At 33.5% G+C, this 14,631-nt stretch overlaps 1 protein-coding gene across 1 annotated transcript; it reads right to left on the bottom strand.

The window, feature by feature from the left end:
* Window positions 1–7,507: 7,507 nt before the first annotated feature.
* OR14I1 (olfactory receptor family 14 subfamily I member 1) lies at window positions 7,508–8,443 on the bottom strand. Its single transcript, NM_001391216.1, is given in 1 exon segment — window positions 7,508–8,443. A coding segment is annotated over 1 exon segment (936 nt).
* Between the last annotated feature and the right edge of the window lie 6,188 nt (window positions 8,444–14,631).

Below are 14,631 nucleotides of genomic sequence, written 5' to 3'. Positions count from 1 at the left end.
TATCCAAGAAAGAAAATTTAGTGTAGCCTTCCATAAATATTTGAGGTTATATGGTCAATTATTTTCAAAGTTTAAAAAAGCACTATAAAGCCACAAATCCAAGAAGCTCAATAATCCTCAATAACAAGGAACATCGAGAAAGCTACATCAAAGTTTACCAAATAAAATTCCTCAAAATCTATGTTAAGGAGGAAATCATGAAAGCAATCTTAGGGAAAATAACATTATGTACAGAGAAACAAAGGTAAAGATACAACAGAGTTCTCATTGGAAACAATGCAATAGAGAGGACAAAAGTGGAACAACATCATATAATGATATACAGTATTTACCTTACTCTATCTGACATATTTCACTGAGCATAATGCCCACAATATTCATCCATGTTGTCATAAATGGAAGAATTTCCTTTCTTCTCATGGCTAAATAAAATTTCACATTTTCTTTATCCATTCATTTGTTGACAGACACTTACCTTGCCTCCCTATCTTGGCTATTGGGAATAATGTTGCAATGAATGTGAGATTGTAGATATGTCTCTGAGATCCTGTTTTCATTTCCTTTGGATATATACTCAGAAGTGAGATTGTAGGATCATGTGGTAATTCTATTTTTATGTTTTTGATGAATCTCCATAATATTTTCCATAGTGTCTGTACCAATTTACATTCCCACCATTCTTTGTTATCTCTTGTCTCACCAACACTTGTTATCTCTTGTCTATTTGATGGTAGGCATTCTAACAGGTGTGAATTGATATCTTACTGTGGTTTTGATTTTTATTTCCCTAGTGATTAGTGATGTCAAGCTCCTTTTCATGTGCCTGTAGGCCATATTGGTGTCCGCTTTAGAAAAATGTCTGTTCGTCTTCACACGTATTAGTCAATTTTTTTTACTATTGAGTTGTATAAATTTGTATTTATTTTGAATATTAACACATTGTCAGTTATTTGACTTGCAAATATCTTCTCCCATTCTGTAAATTTCCCTAGAAACAGCTTGTCTATATTTACCCAACATGCTGAGGTTTCAATTGGAATCATTTTCGATATATAGATCAATTTTTGAAATTGGAATATTTACTAGGTTGGTCCTTCCAATCCATGAACATAATTATCTCCATATTTACTTGGATTTCATTAACATCTTTCATTAACGTGTTCTATTTTCAACACACAGGTCCTGCACACATTTTGTTAGGTTTATGCTGAAGAATTTTATCCTTTGAAGCTCCTATAAATTACATGAAATTATAAATATACATAAATATTCATACATGTATATAATTGCTTTCAAATTGTACACTACTAATATTTAGAAATATGATTGATTTTCGCATGTTTGCCTTTTTACCCCAACTTTACTGAGGTATAATTGGCACACAAAAATTCTATATATTTAGGTAGTACACTATTATGTTTCTGTTTTTGTTTTGCTGGGAAAGATCGCCCTGAGCTAACATCTGTTGGCAAACTTCCTCCTTTTTTCCCTCCCCAAAGCCCCAGTGCATAGTGGTAGGTCCGTCTAGTTCTGTGAGAGCCACCACCACAGCATGGCTACTGACAGATGAGTGGTGTGGTTCCACAACTGGAAATGAAGTGGGGCTGCCAAAGCAGAGCATGTCACACTTTGGCCACTAGGTTATCAGGGCTGACTCTACAATGTTATGTTTTGATATATGTATGCAGTGTGAAATTATTTACCAAAATCTAGCTAATTAACATATCCATCACCTCACAGTTACTCTTTTCTTTGTGCTGGGAACACTTGAGACCTACTCCTAGCAAATTTCAAGTATAAAATACATTATTATTAACCACTGTCAACATGCTTTGCTTTAGTAATGTCCACTTTTTACTTCCTGGTGTTGGTAACTTGTGTTTTCTCTCCTTTTTTCTTCATCAACTTTGCTATGGGCTATTAACATTGTTAAATATTTAAAGAACCAATCTTTAGATCTGTTTCTGCTATGCATCTGCATTGTTTTATTAATTTTTCCTTTTATTTAGTTATTTACTCTCTTCTATGTCTTGGAGTTACTTTGCTCTTCTTATATCTTCTTGGGATGTCACTTGGATCATTCCTTTTCAAATATTTTTCTCCTTCAACATATACTTTTAAAGCTGTAAATCTTTCTCTGCACTATTTTAGCAGCATCCCATAAATTTGGGTACAGTTATATTTAATTATAATTTAGTTTAAAATACTTTATCAATTTTATTTCTTATTCCTTTGGCCCAATTCTTATTCTTAAAGTGTGCTACATAATTTCTATACTTCTGGGAAATTTTTAGTTATACCTCATTTTGGACTTTTGGTTTGCTACCATGTATTTGGGACAGCATATCTTGCATAATTCAGATGCTTTGGAATTTGTTGAGTATTTACATATTGTTCTGGCTAAATATTGAGTTTATAATTGTTCTATGTGTAGTTGATAAAAAACGTGCTATGTGCTGTGCTAGAAATATCAATTATTTTAACTTTTTAACAGAGCAGTTTAATCACAATCTTTACGAAGTTTATATTTGCTTGTTCAATCTGTTACTGAGAGAGGAGTGTAAATATCTCCATCTATGTTTATGGATTTGACTTTTTTCTTCTAATTTTGCCAATTTCATTCTTTTTACACTTTGAATTATGCAATTAAAGGCATAGGAATTGAAAATTACTATATCCTCATATTAAATTACATCCTCTTTTCAACCTAAAGTGGCCCTTTTCATCTCTAGTAATACTTTATCTGATAATAGAGTAACATGAGTTTTCTTTCTGATATTATTTTTAATTCTCTTACCTTCGCATCAACCTTGGTTTTATATATAAATCGGGTTTATTGTAAAAAGTACATGCTTGATCTTGTGTTTCTGGACACTCCAATAATCTTTGATTTTAACTGAAGAGTTTATTTCTTTTATAAGTAGTCTAATTACTGACAGAGTTGTATCAGTATTTTCTACCATTCTGTGATTTGTTTTCTATTTGTGCTATTTTTGTTCTTGTGTGGTTTACTGACTTCTCTTGAAGTAATACATTTGCTTTTTTATTATTTCCTTTTCCTCCTTTTAGTTTGGTGTTGTTGTTATACCATTGAGTATCTTTTTTGTAGTTAGCTTAGAAATTTCAACCGTCAATTTTAAATTAACACTTTTATTTTATTTTTAAAATATCACTATAACTAAGCTTCATTTTCAATTTCCTTATTTTTTATATGGTAGCATATATTTTACTTCTACATGCATCTTAATCAGAATTCCTCCAGGGCATTTCAATGTGCTGCAGCTTCCTGGGTGGGAATTTCTGACTTGAGTGACCTCAATTTCCATCTGTGCTGTTCCAACTTACTGTAACTGTCATCAAAAACTAGTTCCCCAAATATCACCAGAGCAACTTGTTGATAAGACAAAACTTTGTTGTTCATTGCTTACCACAGCAACAGAGTACTCCACCTTGCCAAGCTTTGGCAGAATCTTCTTGGTTAACATGAGGTTTCTAATTTTGACTTTAGGTGAATCTTTCAAAGCTGGGCTGGGGGCCTTGATCAGGATTGGGTAAAGACCACCATGCAACTGTCCCAGAGTTGTGGAAATAGCAAGGTGAAGATTTTGAAGAAACAGAGTGAAAGAATGTTAGGGGTAAACAGTGTGAATGTTTCCAATTGAAGAGTTGATAGATCTTTTGGGAAATTTCCATAATGTAATAAAACCGGTGGTCTGGACAGGAGACTCCTGGAAGAATAAAGTCATAGTACTGAAATCAGAAGAATAACAAAACCCTGCTAATGAAGACAGTCAGAGATGCTTTCAGTTCTTCATGTCCACACTGAGTGTGGGGATGGGCAGTTTAGATTCTCATTCCTAAGCCACTTGATTTTATTTTGGCAATAATTTCTAACAAATTTACTTCAGAACAGTACACTTTTATGTTCAAAAACAAGAAATTGTGCATTATGATTATGTATAATAAACATTAGTTGGCATAAATTAACATCTTGTTTTCACTGCACTTCTTTTGTCTCTGTTTTTGATGCATTTCTGTGTTTTCTTCATTTTATATACTTATTTTAAAACTATTAAATGAAGTTGAAATTGTTATATATTTTAAAACAAATTTGATTACTGAAAATTGTAGTTCTAAATAAAGAGTATTTATATTTTATATTTTCCTCATATGCATATAATAGCATTTCAGCGACTGTTACATTATACTAGAATAACAGATCATTGCCTCTTTTGACTCCATGGACCTAATATGCAGTTCAACATAGATGAATCTCAAATCCATTTTGCTCAAAAGAGTGCCAGACTCAAAAGTCTATGTACCATATAATTCCATTTCGATAAAATTTTGTAAAAGGCAAACTATAGGGAGAAACATTTATTGGGTAAATTATTTGATGTTTTCTTTGTGGGAGGTTTTAAAAGAAACAAAGGCAAAGGGAGCAGAAAATAATGAATAGAAGAACAGCTGTAGACTTGATTCTAAAATTTGATCCTATTCAAAATGATTTTAAAATTTATGCAACAAGATAAAATTATAATTTTGTAAAAGTAGAATCAAGACTGAGAGTTCACACTACCTAATTTCAATATTTATTATAAAAGGACAGAAATAAAGTGTGGGATTAGGCAATTGATGAGCAGATAGATAAATGAAACAGAATAGAGAGTCAAGAAATAGACTCACACAAATAAGTTTAATAGATATTTTTACAAAGTTACAAAGAGGTAATTCATTGGAAAGAGTTGCTAAAAATTGGACATCCATATGCAAACAAACAACAAAAGGAACCCAGAGACATACCTCATATTCTATTGAAAAATGAATGCAGATTAGATCATAAACCTACATGTAAAGCCTAACATTATAATTCTGCTTAAAAAATAGGATCTTTGTGACTTTGGGTTTGTAGAGTCTTAAAAATGTCATTAGGGCCAGCCCAGTGGCACAGTGGTTAAGTTTGAAAGTTCCGCTTCTCGGCAGCCCAGGGTTCGCTGGTTTGGATCCCAGGTGCAGACATGGCATCACTTGGCAAAACCCATGCTGTGGTAGGTGTCCCGCGTCTAAAGTGGAGGAAGACGGGCATGGATGTTAGCTCAGGGCCAGTCTTCCTCAGCAAAAACAAAAGTCATTCAATCATAATCCATATCAGAAAATTTTGCTAAATTGAACTTCATTAAAGTTAGAAATGTTTGCTCTGCAAAACAGTATGTGAAAATCAAGCTATGGACTAAGGATATATATTTGAAAATCATAGATCTTACAGATGGCTTTTAATCATACTATTGGAAGAACTCTCAAAACTCAGTAATAACATTTTAATTAAAAATGAGCAAAATATTTGAACAGACGTTTCACAAAGCACACATAAATATAACAAATAAACACAGGAAAAGATTAACTATATCATTAGACATTTGGAAAATAAGTTAAAACTAAATGAGATATTAATACACACATAGTCAATTAATAAAACAGAAAAATAAAAAAACTGTTATACCAAACGCTGAGAAGACTGTGGAGACACTCAACTGACATACTTTGCTGGTCAGAAACAGTGTTACTCTTTGGAAAGCAGTTAGTCCATTTCTTAGAAAGTTGAACACGCACTTCAAAGTCTCAACAATTTTACTCATACATTTTTTCCCAAAAGAAATGAAAACTTACATTTACTTAAAAACCTGTACATGAATGATTATATCAGCTATGTTTATAGATACTAAAAACTGGAAACAACTGGTGAATGAATAAATAAACATAGAAGTAACATGTTCAACGAAAGATTCTCAGCAATAATAAGGAACAAAGTGTTGATATATGATTCAATCTGAGTATATCTCCAATCCATTTTGCTAAGGGAAAGTGCCAGACTCAAAAGCTACATACCCTTTAATTCAGTTTGGATAACATTGTGTGAAAGGTCAACTGTAAGGAGAGATAGCAAGTCAGAATTGGCCACGGGCTGGAGTTAGAGGAGATACTGTCTATAATTGGTATCAGGAGGCAATGTGCAGTGGGGGGATACAAGCATTTTGTGTCTGGATGGTGAAGATGACTACACGGCTCCATACATTTGTCAAAACTCACAGGACTGTACACCAAACAAAATGAATTGCACTACAGATTAGTTAGAAAGTAAATACATAAGAACTGTAAAAATATTATTACCATGAAGGTAAAATAAAACAACATAAAACGCCAAACATTTAGAAAGTGTAATCAATGAATTATTCAGGAACATGTAATTTTAAAGAATTAGTGAAATCATGGGTGTAAATTCACATACTAATACATTTATAAATTCAGAAAAAAAGGGTCATTTTCTACGAAAATAACAATTTTCAAAATTTAAAATTTTATGAAAAAATGAATAAACCAACTATTCTAAAGGAAATGGAAAATTTCATTAAAATTTCAAACATAGCCTCTATGCCCAGGCATCACCTATCAAATATTTGGGGAATAGAGATAATTATTTAATGTTAAAGACTAAGAAATGTATAGAACTTGGAAAATTATCCTAGGAATCTGAAATAGCTTTGTTAAAAAAGAAGGTAAGAATGGCAGCAAAAATGACACCCTTTGATACCCTTTCATACATAGTAAGTACTATTATTCTAAATATGATGCTAGCAATAATAATCTAGAATCTAACAACACACGTAAAAAGTACATGTACTCCAGAAATATAAATTAGTATAAGAACATTAATTTTTCATTACAGATATTAAGATAGTATAAAATTGTGGAAAACATTCTATATTCTCTAATCAAACTGTCTGGAACCAATAATTGTTTCAGACACTTTTAGCTGTGTGAACTTGGGCAAGTTCTTGAGTTCTAACTCAGTTTTCTTGTCTACAAAACCCAAATGAAATAAACAGAGCCAACATCATTGTGTCATTGTGAGTATTGAGTTACCACAAATATAGATATATAAAGTATTTAGACCACGGTCTGATGTAAAGCAGATATTATACACTTATTTGTTTTTATTGTTACTATTACAGCATTTCAAAAGTTAAACATGGTGATTTAAATAGATGCCAAAAAGGGGTGTTGATGAAACTTGGCTCAATTTCCGGAATGATTTATAGAGTAACAACATTAACTCCTGTCCTCTGTAACTACTTTGCTTGCTTTATCTTCTCATTCCTGAGTAGGTAAATTAGATACTAAAAATAAATGTGCGTCCCCTTCCAACAAATGCACAGTAACGTTAGTGTAGGGCTACAGGTTCAGTGTAAGGTATTTAAATGAGTTGGAAGATAAATGGGACGAGAAGGAATGGATCACCACGGAAGGTTGTAGTTACACAACTTTGGAATATTTCCTATCAATAGGTTTTTATTTTTTGCAGGAACATTTGCATTTCTTTCTAAATCCAGAGCAGGAAACATTTCATTCTGCCATTCAACAGTTTTTTTCAATATTATTTGTCTGTCATAAAGTATTTGGATCTCCTGGCCTTTGGTTACAGACCTCCCATTAGCAGAGACCAGGTGTTCTACTTTTGCAGAGGATTTATCTTCCCAAACAGTCTCCAGACAGCGGGTTTGATCTCCTTGTTTCTAAGACTGTATATCATGGGATTCAGGAAGGGAGGCAAAACTGTATATGCCATACCAATCATCAAATCTCGAATGGAAGAAGTTTTGGTAATTGACCCTAAGGCAGCAAAAAGCCCTGTGGTGAGGAAGAGGATGATGACAGTCAGCTGTGGGGAGCAGGTGGCGAAGGCTTTTGCTCGGCTCTCTCCTGAAGGGATTCTGAGCACTGTTGAGAAGATCCGGATATAGGAGGTGATTATAAGAACAAAGCATATCAGCACCAAGCTGGAGCTCAGAGCTAGGGTCACAAACTCAACAAAGAAAACTTCACAGGAAACCAGGGCCAACATGTGAGGGATGTCACAGAAGAACTGGTGGATCATGTTGGATCTTGAAATGGGCTCCCAAAACATGTTCCCAGTGTGGACTGCTGCATAAGAAAAACAACTTAGCCAGGCAATGACTGCCATCTGGTGGCATTTTCCTGATGTCACAGTGGCTCCATATTGGAGGTGGTGGCAAATGGCAACATAGCGGTCATAGGACATGACAGTGAGAAAGGCCAGTTCAGCAGATGCAAAAGCAGAGAAAAAGTAGACTTAAGCCACACAGCCAAGATAAGAGATGGAGCTGCTGTGGGTCAGAGAGCTGTGGACTGATTTAGGCACGGTGACTGAGATGTAGCACAAATCCAACAAGGAGAGGTTCCTTAGGAAGAAGTACATGGGCGTGTGAAGATACTGATCAAGAGTAATGAGCATGATGATGAGAAGGTTCCCCACCAGAGCTGCCAGATAAATCAGCAGAAACAGTCCAGCAAGTAGCATCTGTTGCTCCCAGACATCAGAAAACCCCATGAGGAGGAATTCTGTCACTTCTGTGAGATTGTCCATTGGGCAGGTAAATCTATGTCCTGATTGTTAGCGGAAAAATATGAAAAGATTAAAAATGAGGTAAATAAAAATGAACACAATGTTGTATTAATACGTTATAAAAATAATATTCCTCTAATTGAAGTAGTCAATATCTTCTACATTGCTTAAGCAAATGGAGTGATGGTAGATGAATTTTTCATATAAGAAGATTCTGAGTGAGGTATGTCTAAGACTTTAATAGTTAAGTAAGTAAATTTCCAGAGCTTTTGATTAGAATTACATATTTGCTGTGAAGTACTGCTCAAAACATGGGATCAAGACTTTTTCATCAAATAGGGTGGTTGTTATAGATACAGATTTTCAGGTCCCAAGGAAAATCTACTAAATAAGAATTTGTGAGATAAAACCAACAATTTTCCTTCTATACAATTTCTGGATATATTTTTAATACAAAGCTTGGAATTATAATGGTTGCAAGTCGTGGGAGGAGTCAGCTCTCTTTAGCTTTTTCTTGAATAACTTTGGTGGTATGCCACTTTAAAGGGGGGATTTATTGTTTATGTTATAGAATGAATATGGAATACAATTTTAAAACCCATTGTGAGTAGTTCTCATATGGAAAAGAGGGAAGTTTGCTTTGTGTGAATGCGTAAGAAATGACATTAGTGCAATAAAAACACCACAATCGTTGTGTAGCTTCCTCTCTGTGCCACATCTGTTATCTGCAGAGTAAATACATTAACTCAACTAATATTCACAATGGCACAATGGAGTAAAATGTGTTACTATTATTTCCATTCTACAGAAGGTGAAACTAAGACAAAGCAAGGTCAAGTAGCTTGCCCAAGACCACTCAAAGAGCCAGATCCTGGGCCAGCACTCAAATCAAGGTAGTCCATCTCCAGGATCAGTGTCACTAACCTCTGCATTCTACTAATCTACTTTAATGGGTAATAATTTTGGCCAACAAAACTTCATGGACTTTTTCTATATATTAATTGATGATCATCATATCTTTGCTTTTTCTCAGTGGTGCTGTCTGCATGTTTAAAACATACATGCTTGTCTGCGTCACAGTCATTTGCATGTTAGATTCACTCTACATGACTCTAAAGTATTGTAACCCACAATTTAATAAGTTGTTTCCTATTATAGCCAACTTTAAAGTCAATTTAAAATAAGCTTAGTGATTATCCCTTTTAATCAGCATTGTTTCATTATCTCATTCCATTAGTGATAAATAAAGCACATAAATGAATACTATCCTTTGTGATTAGACAAACGTGAATGAATGTTATCATTATTTACAGGAAAGGTAGAAGCCCTTTTTTAGGATACATTTTGAAGATAATCTTCTTTCAATAGGTTATAAATAATACAGTCAGTATGAAACACTTCATTGTATCATTAAAACAAATTTTTAAAAAGAATCGTACCCTCACACAAAGTCAAATAATGAGCAATAAATATTTGCAATGTAAATGAGAAAGCAGCGGTATCCATTCCCGAACAACAACAAAAAAACCGTAACTATGAGAAGAAATTAACATAAAAGAAAAATATGGGCAAAGTGTCTGCACAAGCAGTTCGTAAAGAGAAAAATTAATGCCTAATTACTACTTCAAAAATATGCCCGAAAGTTCTCATTATGAAAATGCACATTAAAACCTGAATAAGAGGCTCTTTTTCTGCTCATTGCCTTAGCAAATATAATGCACGTAAACCTTACCATAAAGGCTTAATAAAGACGTGAAGGGATGAAATGCTCCTTTGCTGCTGTTCTCTGTGTAAGCAGTCTACGTGCTGTGGAGTGTCGTTGGGCAATATTTACCACAATTAAGATGTGCAAGTTTCAAGCAGCAATGCTACTTATAACAAATACGTACTCACTTTTTAAATGGCATATTTAAGAATGTCTGTTCTATCATGTTCGAACTCTAAATTCCCATTTCTGTCATACCGGATAATATACCCTGTTTAATGCCAGAATGGAACACTCTGTAGCAATGAAATAAAACGTGACAGCTCTGCATACATCAATAAGGGAAATCTTAATATATTTTTGCACAAAATAAGGAGGCGGCAAGCTATTACATAGAAAGTGTTCCCAATCATGTCAATTTAAACATTCAGAAGACTACAGTATATTTTTATGTATATATACATATATAAGAGTTGTATAAATCTGTTAAAGAATTAATACAGTGTACCCATTAATCGACATGGTATAGAAGAAGAGAGAAAAGAGAATAAAGTGGAATAAAAATTGAGCATCAACTATATCTGAAATATTTTAATGTTTAAACCTTAGGGCAAACACAAAAATATTAACATGATGAAATTAAATACTGGTTATTAATCATTTGGTATATTCCCTCTTTCCAGATTTGAAAGATTACTATTGATATTGTGTATATTCATGTAAAGAAGCAATTGGAATCCTTTTGTGTATTATGAATTAGATTCGGCCTTTTAAATTACTTACAGAATTCAGTGATGAGAGGCAAAACTGTTTTCTTTGGCATTATGGATCCAATAAGATATCCCACATATTAAAACCTAAGAATCTAAGAAAATATAAATATTTAATAAAAGAATTTATTTGGGACTCAGTTGTGTGTTGAATTATTTATTATTAATTTCTGCATATTTTGTTATGTATAATAATGTTTTAACTGAACTTTTGGGTTTTCTTTTTAGTGTTCACAGAATTTAGGGAAACAAGTAATAAAATGCTTATTTATTGCTTTTTATTAAAAAAGTGCCAACTACACAGTCAAGACTTGTAGCTTCTCCTTAAATCAAAACAAATACACACACACATACACTCAGACTCACACACTCACACTCACACACACTCACAAAACCCTTTCAAGATGAATCAGCAATAGAATACACATCCTCCAGGTTAACTTTCTTGCAGCAGATGTAAAATTCTACACAACTGCCATGTGGCAGATTCCTCATAATCTATTGTCTAGAGGGTGAGAAAATAAATATCCTGATTTCTTCTCTCTTATGGTCACATTTTCATCCTTCGAAAAGGAAAAGGTATATAATTTATATATAATTACTGCTTATTTTTTACTAAAAACTTATTAAATCAATATTTTAATTGCAGGCAATTTAGAATTAAGAGCATAGAAGATGAATTTATAGGTGTATACACATAAATGCATTATCATTATGAAATATTAATACACACATATACAATATATCTTATTTGAAATAGGCAAATTGGTTGACACATTTGTTTAACAAATGGCTGGTGGTTAACACATACAAAAGACAGAATTCCCTTCCACACATATACATACATCATCAATTGTTAGATATAATTTGAGAATTTTAAAAGCATTGTTTTTAACAGTAAAGCATTTATTAAATATTTATAAAAGTTTCTTGCTTCTGATCCTGTGTATTTTAAATCCGTACATCATTCAAGGAACAAAAGGACAGCCTTGTGGAATTCTCTCCATGTTAGGAACAAAAATGAATTTACAACCCTGTTCCCGCACCTTGGATAAATACACCCGGATACTCCCTCTCGTTGGTGACAGGACAGTGTTGAGGTTGAGGAGGGACTTCCCAATAGACATGAGGACACACGGAGTGAGAGAGTAAAAGGGTTCTCACTTCAGCTCAATGTGTTCACCAAGACTGCATAAGGTCAAAATAGCATGGATGCACTGATTTCGTAGAGCACCTCTATGCTATAGAGTAATTTCAGGATATTAGACTCCTCTCCAACTTATTCAGAATTCCAATGACCTCTGGAAAGGCAAAATCTTAGCCAGGTTGTTCCTGGTATATGGCATGGGCATATCATTGAAAAAAATCATAAAGCATAAAACTAATGGGATGATCAAATCACTTTAATCAAACATCTCTCCATGTTTTTTTATCATGAAGAAGTTGAAATAATTCATTACATAAACCTCATGACAGCTGAAGGAGCTTATACAGTTTCCTTAGTGAGTAAAATTCTAAGAAGTACAATAAGAGTAACACCTTGATGAAAGGACATGTAGTTTCTCAAATTTGTACTCACTTTCTGCAAAAACAATGAAAAACCACCATTTCCAATGTCTTTCTTGATTACCAGAAAAAACCAGCTGATGTAATATGCAAACCCAGTGATGGAGAAAAGCTATTGTACCATATATCAAGGAGAGACTGTTTTCATCAGGTGTCCACAGGTGTCGGAGATGAGGCCTCTGGAGTCTGGAGTGGATTGGCTTCCGGAGAGGTGCCTGGGGGATATGGGCCTCAGGTGGAATCAGACTTTCTCCAGGTCAAATGGAACAATATCTGCTGAAATAGAAGCTAGAGTACTGAGTGGAGGGTGATAGTACTCAAAGTCCATAGGGGAATAATAAGCATGAGAGATACATAGGTATTAATTAAGAGAGTGAATAAAGTCAACAATGATAAGAAAAAAATCAGAGCATTTTTATTTTCACATTTTATAAAACAATATTTGATAAAGTTCAAAACCCATATATTCAAATGAACTCAGAAAATAATAAACCATTGCTTGAATTCATTACCGTGCCTAGTCAATGTGCCATCTGAAAGTATAAGGACATATCCAATTTATTTCACAGTTAATAGCACCCTATTTCTGTATTGAACTTTAATTGTCAGGAAATTATTGATTAAATATAGACAATCTTCATGCTTCTCATCTCCTCCAAAATCTATTGGTCCCACAACTAGTAATAGATTAAAAGGATGAATGAATACTGGATTTCACAAAATATGACAATTAAAAAAATGTTTTATTTTAAGATAAAATTATTCAAGGAGAAATATATAAATAATCAATTTATTCGAGGAGGAATCTACCAATTTTATGAGATACATTTTTTGTTGTCATTTATTTCAGATGAGGAAACTGAGGCATTTGATATATTTTATGAAAAGGCCCATGCCACACAGTAAGCCAGTGAGAGCAGCAGGCCCCCGGGCTTTCTGGCCCCAGGACTAGTGAACTGTGGTCTCCCTGTGGTAGTTATCACTGCTGTCATTGAGCATCCTATGAGTCAGTTAGACATGAGAAAGATATAGGTGGTATAAACTTTGTCAAGAGAGGGCACAATGACCTTTTGTGTGTGAAATTGTAGTTTATGTGGAAAGCACAAGGTAATCAACTGGAAAACTAGAACAAAAAAGAATGACTCAGGAAAGTGTCTGGGTACAAAATAATTTGCATAAACAAAAGGAATTTCATAGAATGTTTTTTAAATCCCAATTTTGTGAAAATATCTGAGATTTAAATTAAAAATAACTATGCGAGATCTGAAGATGAAGACATCATTAAATTCTCCCAGAGGGCACCAAAGACAACTTAAAAAATTTGAAAAATAGTATGAACTTGATAGAATGGTCATATGAGCAAAACGTCAACATTGTGCTGGCTTGGACAAATAAATTTGAAGTTTCTGTTCTTCATTCTCAGACATAGTTAAAATACATCAGAATATTTGTTTGTTTAAATGTTTACAAAACTCTTTAAAACTGCTGTCTTTTGGTAGTGGTGGATGAACATTTGAAGAGTTTTATTTGTTCAGAAACATTTGGATCATGGCAAGTCACACTCCAAATGCCCTTTTCTTCAATGACGGGGAGTCTGAGCGAAGGACCTCCTAGAGAGGAGGAGGGAGAGGAGGGCGGTGGCAGACAAGAAGTCAGCGTTTAATCAAGAGCCAATAAAAGGAAATGCTTCCAGCTGGGGATACAAACTGACGCTATCTTGCTTTCAAGGAGTTTATATCCTAAGGAGATGATAATTTTATCTTTAGCTGGAATAGTGTTAATAATTTATAGAATCATACTCCTTACTATGGTAAATTTTCTATGAATATGTGGAAAATTATTGGTAAAGTAAATGATACATCATAAGTCTATAACTAGAATGCGATATGAATTTCATATTAGAAATAAAACTAATTAGTATAATTGTGGGCCCAAATGTCACATTTATTGTGCCACATGAAACATTTTTCCTTGACATAAATGACATTCAAAGAATGTGTATAATGTAGTTGAATTCTAACCAGTAGCAAATATGGTGATCATGGAACAAACAGGCCAGAGGAGGGTTACAGTTAAAAGGAAAAGCAAATTTATAACTCTCTTTTAATCAATTAATAATATTATAAAAATGATACAATTTCCAACTTTAGAAGAAAAAATGGAATAAT

The sequence above is a fragment of the Equus caballus genome, chromosome 15 (genome assembly GCF_041296265.1).
Source record: "Equus caballus isolate H_3958 breed thoroughbred chromosome 15, TB-T2T, whole genome shotgun sequence".
NCBI lineage: Eukaryota > Metazoa > Chordata > Mammalia > Perissodactyla > Equidae > Equus > Equus caballus.
The sequence above is the reverse complement of the archived record's forward strand: the minus strand, read 5'-3'. Positions and strand labels throughout refer to the sequence as shown.